The sequence below is a fragment of the Amphiprion ocellaris genome, chromosome 10 (assembly GCF_022539595.1).
Source record: "Amphiprion ocellaris isolate individual 3 ecotype Okinawa chromosome 10, ASM2253959v1, whole genome shotgun sequence".
Classification (NCBI taxonomy): Eukaryota; Metazoa; Chordata; class Actinopteri; family Pomacentridae; genus Amphiprion; species Amphiprion ocellaris.
In genome coordinates this window covers 2,006,652-2,022,582 of record NC_072775.1, presented here as the reverse complement: position 1 = coordinate 2,022,582, position 15,931 = coordinate 2,006,652, and the positions used below count along the sequence as shown (strand labels likewise).

Here is a 15,931-nt window from a genome sequence, read left to right as displayed (position 1 = left end):
AGTATTTGCAGAACTAGACATCTGTTTAGTTTGGACTGTCAGTTTATTACCGCATGAGATTCAGTAGCATATTTATAACTGAAGAGGTGTATGTTTTAACTCTCAGTGCTTTCAATCTTCTTATCCCTCATCTCATACCCATCTGGAGATGTATTACAGAAAAATGTTTTTGCATTGAATTTACAACCTGTTACTTTGATAAAGTGGAATTTTAACGCCTGAAACAAGACATTAACCCTCGTGTCGTCCTGCAGGTCAAAATTGACCCGTTTTAAAGTTTGAAAATGTGGAGAAAAATATATTTTCACAGTGAAACTTCTGACCACATTTTCAACATTTTTGGGAAATCTTTGAAAAAAAAGAAATGTTAAAAATGTTTCTTAAGGACATTCACATAAAAGTCAACCAAAAACCAGTGAATTTCGCTGGATATTGGTTGATTTTTTTTCTGAATGTTCTTCAAGAAAATATTAGAAGTTTTACTGATATATATGGAATCACTTTAGATATTTTTAGGATTTTTTTGCAAGATTTTTACTCGTTTTTTGAAAATATTTACCAGAATTGTCTTACCAAATTTGGGGGATTTTTTTCAAAAAATCAAACTTTTAAGGGAAACTTTTAAGGAATTATTGGAATTTTCTTCCTGAAGGTTTTGCAAATTTTCAGAAATTTGTGGAATTTTTTTGCTGAATTTTTGGATTGTTTTCAGACAAGGAAACAATATTTTTTGGTGCCTGTAAATGAGGACAATAGGAGGGTTAAAATGAGAATGACTGCAGTTATAGTAGGGCATAGAATAAAAAATGCACTAATTTTCCATGTAATAATTCAGCATTTTGAGAAGCTACGTAACACAGATAGTTTACTAACAGCTTCTGTTTCCCCGCAGGACTCTGACAAAAATCATGCCTCGGTTTATTCGAGCCCCCAGTGACTCAGATGCAAAGCCTGTAACGGAGCTTCAAGAAGGTGAACTTTATTTTGTGTTATTTAATGACCACAAAGTAAAAGCGAAAAATTCACATGGCCATAACCTGAGATGTATCTTCTCTGAATCCTGTTCAGTTTCTGGACATTTCTTGCTCTTGTTTTTTCATTTTCACTCACCGTGGGCTCATTTTTTACTGCAATTCCAAGTCCTGCACCTCTATTTAAACTGCACGACCACAGCTAGAAGTAGAGCGAATTCAACCATCTGTGCACTAAGACACAATTATAATGGGGGAAAATCATTAAAAAGTAGAAGAAGAAAAAAATAAAGACTCTTACATGGCTAATTTTACAAAAATGTAAAAAAAAAAAAAAAAAAATCTGAAATCAGCATTTCCAATATTTTGCGAGAAGTGACACCGACAGAGCAGCAGTACATGCAGGTAATGTGTTAAATAATGCTGTTGTACTAGTTTCAGGTTAAAGTTATGCAATATTTAATGACATATAACACAAACTGACTGCATTCTGCAGAAATACAACCAGTTTGATAAGCTTCTGATTGCTAGATGTTAGCCAACATACCAACAGTCAGATTGCAAACAGTATCATAATGTAAATCAAAGAAATTAAATCCATCCATCCATCATCCATACATCCATTCATTCATCATCCATCCATCCACACATCATCCATCCATCCATTCATCCATCCATCCATCATCCATCCATTCATCCATCCATCATCCATCCATCCATCCATCATCCATCCATCCATTCGTCCATCTGGGGTCAGGTCGTGGAGATAGCAGATGAAGCAGGTCATTCCAGACGTTCCTACTTCCAGCAACACCATTTCCAGGCCAGATGAGATATATAATCCCTCCAGAGGTTTCTGGGTCTACTCCGGAGTCTCCTCCCAGGAGGACATGTTCAGAAATCCTCCAAAGGAAGTCTCACTGGAGGATCTGAATCAGACGTCCAAACCTCCTCTACTCCGGCTCTACTCTGAGCTCCCTCCAGATGCCTGAGCTTCTCCCCCTATCTCTAAGGCTGAGCCCAGACACCCTACAGAGGAAGCTCATTTCAGCTGCTTTTATCCATGATCTCATTCTTTGGGTCACTACCCAGAGCTCATGACCATAGGTGAGGGTTGGAACGTAGATGGATGGTAAATTGAGAGCTTCTCTTTGTGGCTCTGCTCCTTCTTCACCACGACGGTTTGGTACAACACCTTCATTACTGCTGACGCTGCACCAGTCCTCCTGTCCATCTCACGCTCCATTTTCCCATCACTCATGAACAAGATCCCGAGATACTTGAACTTGCTTGGGGAAACAACTCCCTCCCAACCCAATAAACATTCTTAACCAGAAATTGTGTTGGTGATTATTTGTTTGAAATGAACGGGAACATTACTAACACTGCATGGTACCAATCACTGATGGGTCCATCACACAGTTCCATATATTTGAATACTTTCTGTTCAGTTTTTCTGCCTGCTGATTGTGTTTTGTTGTTGGGGATGAGAGATTCAGCTTGTAATAGTTTTTTTCTGACATTATTCACAATTTGCGCCGACTAAATTCCACAATTCTCACTCTTCATCTTTGCAGAGGACAATCTGGGAAACATAACCCTAACCCTGAAGCGAGCTCAGAATACATCGGAACAGGTCCAAGAATGGTGGACTGTGAACCAGACGGAGCCCGGCCCCTTAGACGAAAAAAATAGGACTGACGTTGGCGTGGACCTGTACGTGTTCAGTGACCAAGTCAGCCCACCCAGTCTGGGCTTCCTGGCTGGATATGGGTACGTTCGTAAAAACACTGAGGTGTATGGTTAACCCTCCTGTTGTCTTCATTTACGGGCACCAAAAAATATTGTTTCCTCGTCTAAAATAATCCAAAAATTCAGCAAAAAAATCCCCAAATTTCTGAAAGTTTTGCAAAAAAAAATCCCCCAAATTGGCAAGAAAATTCTTGTAAATATTTTCCAAAAATGAGTAAAAATTTTCCAAAAAAAAATCCTAAAAATATCTAAAGTGATTCCATATATATCAGTAAAACTTCTGATATTTTCTTGAAGAACATTCACATAAAAATCAACCAAAATTCTGTGAAATTCACTGGGTTTTGGTTGATTTTTATGTGAACGTTCTTAAGAAACATTTTTAACATTTCTTTTTTTCCACCAAAACATCCATCCATCCATTATCTATACACAGCTTAATCCTCACTAGGGTCATGGGGGGCTGGAGTCTATCCCAGCTGACTCAGGTGAAGGCAGGGGACACCCTAGACAGGTCACCAGTCTGTCACAGGGCTACATACAGAGACAAACAATCACTCTCACATTCACACCTACGGGCAATTTAGAATGATCAATTAACCTCAGCATATTTTTGGACTGTGGGAGGAAGCCGGAGTACCCGGAGAAAACCCACGCATGCACAGGGAGAACATGCAAACTCCATGCAGAAAGATCCCGGGAAAGCCGGGACGTGAACCAGGGACCTTCTTGCTGCAAGGGGAAAGTGCTAACCACTACACCACTGTGCAGCCCACATATATACATATATACATATATATATATATATATATATATATATATATATATAGAGAGAGAGAGAGAGAGAGAGAGAGAACTAAGTGAACTGAGCAATAAGTAAAATAACATTAAAAGTACAAATAATAATAATATTATGTAAACCCAAATATAGAAGAAAATGAGCAAAAAATTTTAAAAATTAACCAAAAAAGTATATATATATATATATATATATATATATATATATATATATATATATATATATATATATATATATATATATATATATATATGCACAAACCCAAATATAGAAAAAAATAGCAAAAAAATAAAACTAAATAATAATAATTATAATATATAATCCCAAATATTGAAGAAAATTTGTAAAAAAATTAACAAAAAATTACATATATATATATATATACACACACACACACACACACGTGTGTGTGTGTGCAATGTTTTTGTAGTTTGTTTTTTTGTTTATTTTATATATATATATATATATATATATATATATATATATACTAACACAAATACAGAGAACAATAATAAGAGAAAACATCAAACAGCTGTTGTATTTTTGCAGCAGTGGGTTTTCCAGTCTTTACAGGATATAAAGCTGAACTTTCCTCCTCTGTGTTCCGTCTAGCATCATGGGTCTGTACGCCTCCGTGGTTCTGGTCATCGGGAAGTTTGTGCGCGAGTTCTTCAGCGGCATTTCCCACACCATCATGTTCGAGGAGCTGCCCAACGTGGACCGGATCCTCAAGCTGTGCACCGACATCTTCCTGGTGCGAGAGACGGGCGAGCTGGACCTGGAGGAGGACATGTACTCCAAACTCATCTTCCTCTACCGCTCGCCGGAGACCATGATCAAGTGGACCCGGGAGAAGACTCAGTGATGGACCGGAGGAAGGTGTTCTTCGTTCAGTCGCTCTGCAGGTGGGAGCAGCTGTTTCAGGCCCACAAGGACCAGATTCCTCCTCTTCAGCTGGGCTCGGACGGCCCAAATGTGAAAAAACACATTTCTGAGTTACAAACTGGTGTTTTTTTTACAATCAAGCAACAACAGTAACAGTCACATTATTGAAATTTGAGCACAGATTTGCAGGTGCTGTATTTATGGTGGATTAAATGAACAGCTGGAGGTCTTTCCTAAGCTATAATCACTAATGTAAAAGGAGATTTTGAAACACCTGCCTCTTAACGTTTTCACAATTGCATGGCAGGTGGAGAGAAACACTAACTGGCTGCAACTTTACTCTTTAAGGGCTTCCTACCGACAAATACGTGCACAAAAACGACCACACGAGCACAATCTCATACTGTCTCCAACTGGAACGTTCGGATGGTGGGACTGTGCAATACTGAGCTCCTGTTCTGCAGGTTTTAGAGGACGTGGAGCACATAAAACGGTCATTTCCAACTAAAAAAACACCAACTTCAAGGCAACTTTCTGTTTTTTTTAATTGTCAGATAATAAGCGGATACAAAACCATCATCAGACAATCTGTTTGTATGAGAAGAACTCTTACATATCTTTTCTCAGGAAGAGCTGTTTTCACAGATGTCCATTGTGTATGTTACAACGTGTAGGCTTTGTTGGATGTAAAAGAGGTCATAGAAGAAGGTGAGAACTATTTAAATGGCATGAAATATAACGTGGAAGCTGTTTGTTTACTGCACAGGGACACAGATAGAGGATGCACTGAGGAGGGGAACGTGTCGCCGTGGACTCTATTTCTTTACAGAGATTTTTGCCAATCCTCTGACGTTCTTCATCGCCCACCGGTCGACTGGTGGAGACGAGGTCAGCAGAGGGCTGTTTCTGAATCAGGGTAACGTGCATTAAGGTGGCGGCACTTTATCGCCTCGCTGGTTTTCATCCTCACCAACACTGTGGCACCTTCAGCCGTGCATCAAGGAAGACAAAAAAAAAAGATTCCTCACACGAAGGGCTGAGACTTGGAGCCCTTTGGTCCAAACTATGCATTAGAGGACACTGTAGCATGAGAGACTAACTTCATTATTGCCATGAGTAACTTTCAGTAGGTGTACATAGGGGCTAGGATGAAATGTGAACCTGTATGCTAAGGCCATGTGGTATGATAGAGGTCCAGAGATCTGCTAATAAAACATGTGGAAAGGTGTGTGGAGTTTTTCTGTTTGTGAATCAGAGTTTCAACAGGTGATGATGGAAAACTGCTGAACCTGAAACCCTGATGTCCTCCAGAACCACCACTGTTTATTTTAGTTTGATGTCATTTAGCACTTTTTAACCCTGTAAAGCCTGATGCATCAAAAAATTGCCAGAAAATTTTAAGTTGTTGAAAGTGAGATGTTTATTACCCCTTTTAACAGAATCCTTTTTGAAGACACAAAATGATCCAAAATGATGAGAAATCATCCAAGCTGACATAAAACTTGTTTGAAAATGACCAGAAAATTCTCCAAAATGATGTGAAAATGATCCATAATTACAGAGAATTAGTCCAGAATGACATGAAATTTGTCCTAAATGACTTGAAAATTGTTCCAAAGACACAAAAATGATCCAAAATGACGAGAAATCCAAGCGGACTTGTTGAAATTGACAAGAAAATTGTCCAAAATGATTCAAAACTTGTCCAAAATTACTCAAAACTTGTCCAAAATGACAAGAAAATTGTCCAAAAGGACTTGAAAATTGTTCAGAATGACATGAAAATAATCCACACAGAAAATTTGTTCAGAATGACATGAAATTTGTCCTAAATGACTCGAAAATTGCCACAATTTGGGGCTGCTGACTTAATTTTGATGTCATTTAGCACATTTTTACACATCCATTTCCTTTATATGTTTTCAATAATGGGCTAACCTATAGTTCCTATAGTGTTTAAATCCAAATGTTGTAGGAAAAAGGGACACGAAAGCGTAAAACATTTAATAAAACCTTCTAGAAAAGACATTTCCGCTAGTACTTTTATTAACCGTTATTATCATTACTACCATCAGTTATGGCAGTAAATAATGAGGGGTAATAAAATAAATCAGATAAATAGGGTTGTAGGTCAAATTTTAAAAAATCCAAAACTCAAAAAATTTACAAGGACAGTTTGATTGTTTCCTAACATTTCACCTTTCCCTTTTTTACTTGTAGAATAAAAAATACTGCAATACTTAAGGCTTTTCGGGCCTAGACTTGCCTCCCCTTCCTGAGGTGTGGAACGGTTTGCCAGAACTTCTTCGAGGCCAACTGAAAGTCCTTCTCCATAGCCTCCCTGAACTCCTCTCACACCTGAGTTTTAGCTTCCACAACTGCCACAGCTGCAGCCCTTTTGGCCGACCGGTTCCTGTCAGCTGCTTCAGGAGACCTCCGAGCCAACCAGGCCTGAAAAGCCTCCTTCTTCAGCCTGACGGCTTCCCTCACCACTGGTGTCCACTAGCGGGTTTTTTGGTTGCCTCTGTGACAGGAACCAGTGACCTTCAGGCCACAGCTCCTAACAGCTGCTTCTGCAATGGAGGCTTTGAACATGGCCCACTCAGATTCCATGTCCCCAACCTCCCCCAGGATGCAGGAGAAACTCTTCTGGAGGTGGGAGTTGAAAACCCCACAGACAGGGTTCTCTGCCAGATGTTCCCAGTTCACCCTCACTACATGTTTGGGTTTACCAGATCTGTCCAGCAGCCTTCCATTAGATCCAACTCACCACCAGGAGATCAGTTGACAGCTCTGCTCCTCTCTCCACCTGAGTGTCCAAAACATTCGGCTGCAGGTCTGATGATACGACTATGAAGTCGATCATCAACCTTTGGCCTAAAGTGCTCTGGTACCAGGTCCACTTATGAGAACCTGATGCTCCAACATGGTGTTTGTTATGGACAATCTATGACCAGCACAGAAGTCCAACAACAAAACACCGCTCAGGTTCAGATCAGGCCGTTCCTCCCAATCACCTCCTCCAGGTTTCTCCATTGTTGCCCATGTGAGCATTGAAGTTCTCCAGGAGAACTATAGAGCCTCCATTTGGTCCCCCTTCCAGGAACCACCCAGAGACTCCAAGAAGGCTGAATCCTCTGAGCTGCTGTTTGGTGCATAAGAACAGACAACAGTCAGAGTTTCCCCTCAGAGAGGTGACCCTCTGGTTCTCCTGGAGAACTCCAACAAAGTGATGTTCAGCCGGGGGCTCATGAGAATCTCCACACCCGCCCAGTGTCTCTCACCCTGGGCAACTCTGTGAGTATGCAGCAGCAATATTTCTACACACTGGAGTCCAGTTTGGATCCCTGTAATGCACAGAAGTTCACTCAGAACTGCAGGCATCATGAATGTACGAGCATTAAATATCCTCTAACAGTTGGAGAGCATCAGCCTCATCTCAGGACGCTGCAGTCATTCCGTCTGTCAGACGCCACTCTGGTGCCGACATCTGAGGCTCAAATATGGAAAATGTGTCTAACTGGTTTAAAAAAACGGACACAGACCATAAACTGCCACACAACGGAAATGTTTATTGATGGAAAGTTTGGAGCTCTGCTTTGGAGGAACATACAGGAAGTGGGCAACAGCACGAATAAAAAGTAAAATGTAAACAATCCCTTCATAACCTTCAGTGAGATTAGAGCTTTAATTGGCATTTAGCTGATGTTTTCCTCACAAAAACACAAAACGCAGCATCGACAAGGAAGTCAGGGATGAACTCTCACTGCATGGTCCCTTTCTGGCGTTTAATTAGAGCAAATAAAGACAGCACACGATTCTGTTTTATTTTCAGGTAGACAAACGGACAACAGTATGATTGGGTACAAGCTGCATCGTGTTTTAGTTCTCCAGGATGAGTCTAAATAAGCTGAGGAATCATTCTGAAGCGTTAATATCGACCAATCTGCTTGATTTTATTTCCAAACATGCATTAAACATCTGATTGCATATTGCTCCGGTAACATGAATACTGAATAAATTACCTCTGTACAAATAAACACCTATACACCGATCCAGACACAGAGTACTTCTGATTTATATACTTATATATTCTCTAGCCACAGACGATAACAGCAAAATGTACAGCTTCACAGAGAGCAGAAATGATAAACGTTCATACGACAGGCCGAGGATCCACCTCAGAACACAAATTAAAAGGCTGTTTACACGCAGGTCGACTCTCCTGCAACACCGACTGCGACTGGTGGGATATTTTAATATGCTTTTTAACTTTTTGTTGCTATTTTTGTGCTGTTTTTGGTCAAACAGCTGCCGGTCGGGGCTCCAGAGGGTGCAGTGGTGGCAGCAGATGGAGGCTGAAGGCTAACACAGGCCGCCCTCGTAGTCATCCTCCTCCTCAGCAGCGGCCGGCGCCCCGCTAGCGCCACCCTGTGGAGCGGCAGCGGCCTTCTTCTTCTTGCTTCCTCCTCCAGGTACCCTCAGGGAGATGGCCAGTTTGGCGTACTGGGAGGAGGAAATCAGACGTAAGAGGAATCTGACCAAAAGTATTTTCACAAAACATAAAACACTGCATTTAAACAAGAGCAGGAAAGGAGAGTTGAACTACTAAAAAAAGGCATGTTTGAAGTGAAAACAGTCACTTTTAGCCCAAAGGTATAGTTAATTTCACACTAAAAACAAAGTTAATGACGTTTTATATAGGCTATATATATAATATAGAGCAACTTTAGCTAATATAGAACAACTTTAACTACTATAGAGCAACTTTAACTCATTTTTGATCAACTTTGACTAATATAGAGCAACTTTAGCTCATTTAGAGCAACTTTAACTAATATAGAACAACTTTAATTCATTTAGAGGAACTTTAATTCATTTTTGAGCAACTTTAATTCATTTACAGCAACTTTAATTCATTTTTGAGCAACTTTAATTCATTTAGAGCAACTTTAATTCATTTTTGAGCAACTGGAACTCATTTATGAGCAACCTTTAGTCATTTTTGACTAACTTGAACTAATATAGACTCTGAATGCAGAGTTTCTTGTTTTAGTCCGATTTTTTTGCACTCCAGGCTCTGCAGTAACTTTTATTTACTGTATCTCACTACATCTCAGCTCTACAGTGGCAAACCAATCACTGCTAGTTGATATAAAATGCATCAGTCCTGAGAACGTTCCCACAGACAGCAGATTTAAAACACTGGAATACCGGGAAACTCAGACTGATTGGTGCTGATAGGCTTAATCAGGATTGTGTGAACTCATTTAGCAAAGATTAAATGTGTCTATTTGTACGTCCCACACTCCAGCTTTAACTCAGGCTTTTTTCAGAAGACCTTGAAATATTATTTAATGTTTAATTTATTCATTTTTTAAATGGGAATACAAGATAATAGAATGTGAAGCTCAGCAAAACATACTGTGTTGTTTTACAGCAGGGAAAAATCAGCCACAGCTTGTTCCAGAGAATTCAAATCAGCGAATTATGCACAAAAAAACTGGTTGTCGTCACAAAGAGGCTCAGCTAACGGATCAAATGTTACCAGACTGAGGCCGGAAGTCTCTCAGTAAGACACACTGAAAGACAGAAGTCATGTGTGAAGCTGATCCTGGGTCAGCTGTACTCACGTCGTTGTCCATGTACTTCAGTAAAGGTGAGTTGCACACGCGGTACACCTGGTCCTCGTCCTGCTCGTCATAGCCCTGCAGTAGCGTCTCCATGGCGACGCAATCTTCGCTCCCGCTGTAGCCGGGCAGACTGTCGGAGATCAAGAAGCACTTCAGGTAAAAAGTTCCACCGTGAAGGTAATAATAATAATAATAATAATACATGAAAGGTGAAGCAAAGTCAGAGGTAGCAGGAAGTCACAAGAGAGGGAAGGTTTTTTTCTTTTGAGGAGTTTTTTCCCCTCAAGGACACTTTTTCTCTCCTTGTAATTTAAGGTCAGCCCTCCTGTTGTCCTCATTTACGGCACAAAAAAATATTGTTTCCTTGTCTGAAAAAAAACCAAAAAATTTGCAAAAAAAATTCCCCAAATTTCTGAAAATTTGCAAAAACTTCAGGAAGAAAAATCCAATAATTTCTAAAAAGTATTATTTTTAAAAAAAATCCCCAAATTTGGCAAGAAAATTCTTGTAAATATTTTCAAAAAATGAGTAAAAATCTTCCCAAAAATCCCCAAAATATCCAAAGTGATTCCATATATATCAGTAAAACTTCTAATATTTTCTTTAAGAACATTCACATAAAAATCAACCAAAATCCAGTGAAATTTGCTGGATTTTGGTAGATTTTTATGTGAATGTTCTTAAGAAATATTTTTAACATTTTTTTTTCCACCAAAAAATGTTCAAAGATTTCCCAAAAATGTTGAAAATGTGGACATGAGAAGTTTCACTGTGAAAATATATATTTTTTCCACATTTTCAAACTTTAAAACGGGTTAATTTTGACCCACAGGACAACACGAGTTGACTCATGACTGTGAGTTCTTCCACCTGTAGCTTTCTCTGACACATTTATCAGCCGCTACGTAGTCGCCTCTGTGGAGGTGAATCAGCACCTGAGCAGTGGTTTTCTGAGGAACGGAGGAAAAAACACAGCAAGTTAAGGATCCATTCAGTAAAAAAAAGGTTTGTTTTCTTCTGCTCTGGTCTGAAGTCAGGTTGAGTTACACAACAACCTCCTGACTGAGAAATCTGTGTCATATTCAGTCACTTTAAAACAGGGCTGAGCTCTTAATCACATTATTATTCAGGCTTATGGGTTCTGTGAAGCGTCTTGACACAAATGAAGCATTGAGGTGCTCCAGAGACACTAAATCAGATTCTCTAGGTTTAGAGGACATATTCTTGTTTTGGACAGACTGCAGCGAACATCCCATTTTTTTTGTTTTATGTTTGTTTCGGTGGAGAAAAAGGCAAAAATTACAGTTAACCACCAGAATCATAACTTGTATCGTATTCACAATAACTGTCAGAATCATCACAAAATGATTTCTGTTTGTTTCATTACATGAATATAATTAAAATAGAGCAACTTTAGCTAATATAGAGCAACTTTAACTCATTTAGAGCAACTTTAACTCATTGTTGAGCAACTTTAACTCATTTAGAGCAATTTTAACTAATATGGAGCAACTTTAATTAATACAGAGCAAGATTTCTGTTTGTTTTGTTTCATTTCATTCAGGATTTGGACCCTCTGACTGGTGACAATAATAATGATAATGATAATGACAATAATAATAATAATAAATCAGCCTGCTGCTCTTGGGTCTTTTTGCTATTATTAACAAATTTAATGATGGAAGAAAAAACTCCATGATTGTCCAACCTTTAATAAAACACACAAAGCCTCCTAGATGAAGTCCAGTAGAGTTTAATCTGAAACCATGACTGCTTTTTAAGTCTTTGGTCACGAGGGTCTGTGAGTAATAAACTAGAGAAGCTGTGTTCAGATTACCGTCTACACTAGAAACTCACTTAGAACCGACTCTAAGGTGCCTAAAGAACTAAATGAAATAAAAAACTGAAATAAGTCAACCCACCTTGAAGCACATGGGGAAGTTCTCAATCTCTTTGTACATGTTCTTCTCTTTCTGCAGGGCGACGGCTGCTTCATCCAGCCTGGGTAGAAAGAGAGGAGGAGGACAACACAGGTATGTATTCTATCAAACCAACAGAAGGAAAAATCATCAGAGGACTATTAACAGGCTCATCAGGACAGAACTTTATCTGAAAAACTACCTCTGGTCCCTAAAACCGCAGCCTGAGAATGTGTTTCATGGAAAACCAGCAGCTATAAAACACTACAGATTGGTGTCAACATCCTATCAGTGAATATTTCTTTTACCTTTTTAACCTGACCAGGAGTCTGGAGGCTTTTCCCAGCAGCTCCACAGCCTGACGCAGGCGGTCCTCATTCTGCAGATGCAAAATGAAAATATATCAGTTCAATGAAATATTGAAAAAAATCTAAGCCTAAATCGGTGTTTGTCAAATTGTGGGTCCAATCCGGCACTCAGAGTGTAAAAATTACAGAGAAGACATTAACTGCAGATTGTAAATTAGTAAAACTACAAATTTAAAATCATTTCCAGACCATGACAAGTTGTTTAGATCAGAAAGTAAAATACTAGATTGTTCATTGTTGCTCATTGCTAATTTTTGTAATATTCTGTCTTGTTTTTGTCATTTTTTGTCTGATTTTTGTCGTTTGTCATGTGTTTTTGTCATTCTGTGTTTCCTTTTTGTCTCGCTTGTGTTTTTTTGTCTTATTTTTGTCATTTTGTGTTTTGCATTATTGGTTGTTTTGAGCATGGTTTGTGTCATTTATTTCTGTTGTTTGTTGGCTTTTTTGTTGTTTTGTGTCTCTTTTTTGTTGTTTTGCATCTAATTTTTGTAATATTTAGTCTTGTTTTTTCCCTTTTTTTTCTGACTTTTGTCGTTTTGATCCTCCAGTAAATCCTCTATGGTTCATTTCCAGGTGACTAAATGTTGTGTTCCTTTGTAGACACTCTGTGATCTGGAAGTTGTAATGTGGAAATGATAAACTGAGGCTGAATGTTGCTGAAATTTAACTTATTTTTCTTGAGAAATTTTAGGATGATTAGAATGTTTTGTAAAAAGAGAATTCCTTAAATGTGATAATTTTCAGAATGCACTTTCTTTTTTTAAACTAAAACAAAGGGAACCCTTAGGAGTTGTGGTTATTTCTAGGTTATTCTACTGTGGTTTTACTGGTCACTGGAGATCAAACTGGGCTGAATGTGGAACCTGAACCATGATGAGTTTGACACTGCTGATCTTTACCGTGAAAAACAACAAAAAGGAATTAGATATAATAACACAGCCCCGCATATTCATGTTTTAATATAAAAACGGGAAAAGTTTGAGAACCACTGGCCTAAATCCTTCATCTTTGGTCGGCATCCTTACCTCAAACACACCAGCCGCCTTCTGGTACAAATCCACGGCTTTCTCCAGGTTTATCGGCTCGATCAGTCTGAGGAGGAACAAGTGTCGCATCAGAAATGTGTCAAATTCTTCGTCTGATAATAAAATGCAACAAACTGTAAAAACAGGTTGTCTTTTTTACTTTCCAGCCCGATCCAGAGCCATGGCAGCGGTGTCAGGAGTCCCGTTCTCCATGTACATCATGCAGGCTTTCTCTATGTACTGGATGGCCTCGGGCATTTTCTTTTGTTCCTGTCGTAGAACAAACAGCAGAGTTACTAACGTGCTGCAGACGAGTGCAGACGGCATGAATCTACAGCAGCTGCACTCACCTTCATCATCATACCTGCCTGTTCGATGGCCCTGAGGAAGAGGAGGAGAGTTACAATAAAACTACTGTGTTTAATGTTTGCAGCTGATTCAGTATCAGAGTTATTATTAAACAGGAAACTTACTTTGCGGCATGAAAAAGCCTGAAGGACGAGTTAAGGAAATTACAGCAGTAATGTGAAGTCAGAGCACAGCAGGGCTGAACAAGCCTTTCATTACCAGTTATCTTCTTCAATAATCACACATTTGTGTAGTCTGTCAGCCCAAAGTGAGGTCTTGAGGTCTTCTCTTAATGTTTTATTGCTGCGTATTTCTGTAAAGCATCTTGTGACTCCAGTTTTTGAAGGTGGTACAGAAACATGATGGATTATTGCTCATTTTGGACATTTTGTTTCATATTTGTCATTTTGTGTCTCATTTTTATTGTTATATGTTTCATTTTTGTCATTTTGTGTCTCGCTTTTGTCATTGTGACTTGCTTTTGTCATTTTGTGTCTCACTTTTGTCATTTTGTTTCATTTTTAGTCTCATTTTTATCATTTTGTATCTCATTTTTATCATTTTATGTCTCGCTTTTATCATTTTGTGCCTTGCTTTTGTCATTTTGTCTAATTTTTGTCATTTTGTGTCTAATTTTTATCATTTTGTGTCTCATTTTTGTCATTGTGTCCAGGTTTTGTCATTTTGTCTAATTTTTATCATTTTGTGTCTCGTTGATGACATTTTTTTTATGTTCTACCTGTCAAAGCACTTTGTGAATGTTCTTCCTAAAAGTGTGATACAAATAAAGTTATTATTACTATAAATAGAGCTTATTATTCTTATTACTAATCACTGCAGATGGACAAACACAGAGGATACGTTTTGTTTTCTGTGTGGTACTCAGCTTCCTTCAGGTAGGCATCCTTTGCTTGCTCATACTGCTTGGCATTCTTGAAGCAAACAGCTAAAAAAAAAAAAAGATTAATTAGCAGTAAAATATGACTGCTGTTCTGCTAGTTTTAAGGAGTATTATTGATTTATTTTACCTGCTTTGGCGTATTCTGATGCAGCACTGTCATAATCAGGCTTCCACTTAGTCAGACTCGTCTTCAGGCTACAGAAACGGATAATATGAGCAGTTTATAGTCAATAACAGCTTTCGAGGAAGTAGTGGGTAAATATTAGATGTTAAATTAACCTATAATGCTGTGATAAAAGCAGAATAGTGTCAGTTAATGTCGTATAACCTTCCAGCAGCAGCAGCAGCAGCAGCATCAGCCTCGGTGGCCTTACAGCGAGCTACCAACACTAACTGCTGTTTTCTGAGCGGGAATTAAAGCGGATTTTTGGCCGTAACTCACCATTTTTCCGCTTTAGCTATGTGCTCATGGGCTTCGTTGATCTTCTGAGCTGCCATGCCAGCAATGAATCGGACAGCTATTACGGATTTATTATCGATAAATCGCTCAGAGTTTCGCTTCGTCGATGTTTGGATTAACAGGAACTCCTCCTCGGCCGCTACGTCATCCCCTGTCGCAGGCTACGGCAGCCGCGGAGGGCAAAACGTGCGAGGAAGGCGAAACGCAAAAAGAAAATATTAGAAAATAATATTACAAGCTGTTCAAGAGAGTAAAGCGGGTTAAGTCACCACCTTTAAAGAGCAAAATCACAAAATGTTTGTGTTTTGAATGTCAATATAATATGAATCCAAGAAGGTAATTACATCATAATTACAACTTTATTGTTTTTTGAGTCATTTTGGACAATTTTCTTGTCATTTTCAACAAGTTTTATGTCAGCTTGGTTCGTTTCTCATCATTCTGGATCATTTTTGTGTGTTTGGGATAATTTTTAAGTAATTTAGGACAAATTTCATGTCATTCTGGACTCATTTTCCGTAGTTATGAATCATTTTCAAGTCATTCTGGACAATTTTTGAGTAATTTTGGGCCATTTTTGAGTAATTTTGCATCATTTTCAAGTAACTTTTGGACACTTTTTGAGTCATTTTGGACAATTTTTGAGTCATTTTCAACAAGTTTTATGTCAGCTTTGATCTTGTCTCATGATTTTGGGTCGTTTTTGTGTCTTTGGGATAATTTTTGAGTCATTTAGGACAAATCTCATGTCATTCTGGACTCATTTTCTGTAGTTATGGATCATTTTCAAGTCATTCTGGACAATTTTTGAGTAATTTTGGGCCATTTTGAGTGATTTTGGGCCATTTTCAAGTCATTTTGGACAATTTT

At 38.6% G+C, this 15,931-nt stretch overlaps 2 protein-coding genes across 17 annotated transcripts in view; one reads left to right on the top strand and one right to left on the bottom strand.

Annotated features, from left to right (window-relative positions):
- LOC111570823 (piezo-type mechanosensitive ion channel component 2) overlaps positions 1-5,635 on the top strand; it is a 117,888-nt gene extending 112,253 nt beyond the window's left edge. For all 15 annotated transcript variants that reach the window (XM_055014823.1, XM_055014825.1, XM_055014835.1 and 12 more), the window contains 3 exons: positions 893-972; positions 2,549-2,744; positions 4,135-5,635. In XM_055014823.1, the coding sequence (XP_054870798.1) occupies positions 893-972; positions 2,549-2,744; positions 4,135-4,387 (529 nt within the window). In that variant the 3' untranslated portion in view covers positions 4,388-5,635. The remainder of the gene's footprint in view (positions 1-892; positions 973-2,548; positions 2,745-4,134) is intronic.
- Positions 5,636-7,959: 2,324 nt separating this feature from the next.
- napgb (N-ethylmaleimide-sensitive factor attachment protein, gamma b) lies at positions 7,960-15,214 on the bottom strand. Of its 2 annotated transcripts, XM_023273762.3 has the most exons (12): positions 15,044-15,212; positions 14,729-14,796; positions 14,562-14,646; positions 13,826-13,843; positions 13,703-13,733; positions 13,513-13,622; positions 13,353-13,419; positions 12,268-12,338; positions 11,963-12,041; positions 10,911-10,990; positions 10,041-10,170; positions 7,960-8,913 (listed from the first exon to the last, which is right to left on the bottom strand). In XM_023273762.3, exons 1-12 carry the CDS (start codon positions 15,097-15,099, stop codon positions 8,773-8,775), a joined length of 936 nt encoding a protein of 311 aa, XP_023129530.1. In that variant the 5' UTR covers positions 15,100-15,212; the 3' UTR covers positions 7,960-8,772. The 2 variants fall into 2 exon arrangements, with proteins under 2 accessions (XP_023129530.1, XP_054870811.1); XM_055014836.1 differs by lacking the exons at positions 13,826-13,843; positions 14,562-14,646; positions 14,729-14,796 and having other exon boundaries at positions 15,044-15,214.
- Positions 15,215-15,931: the final 717 nt, after the last annotated feature.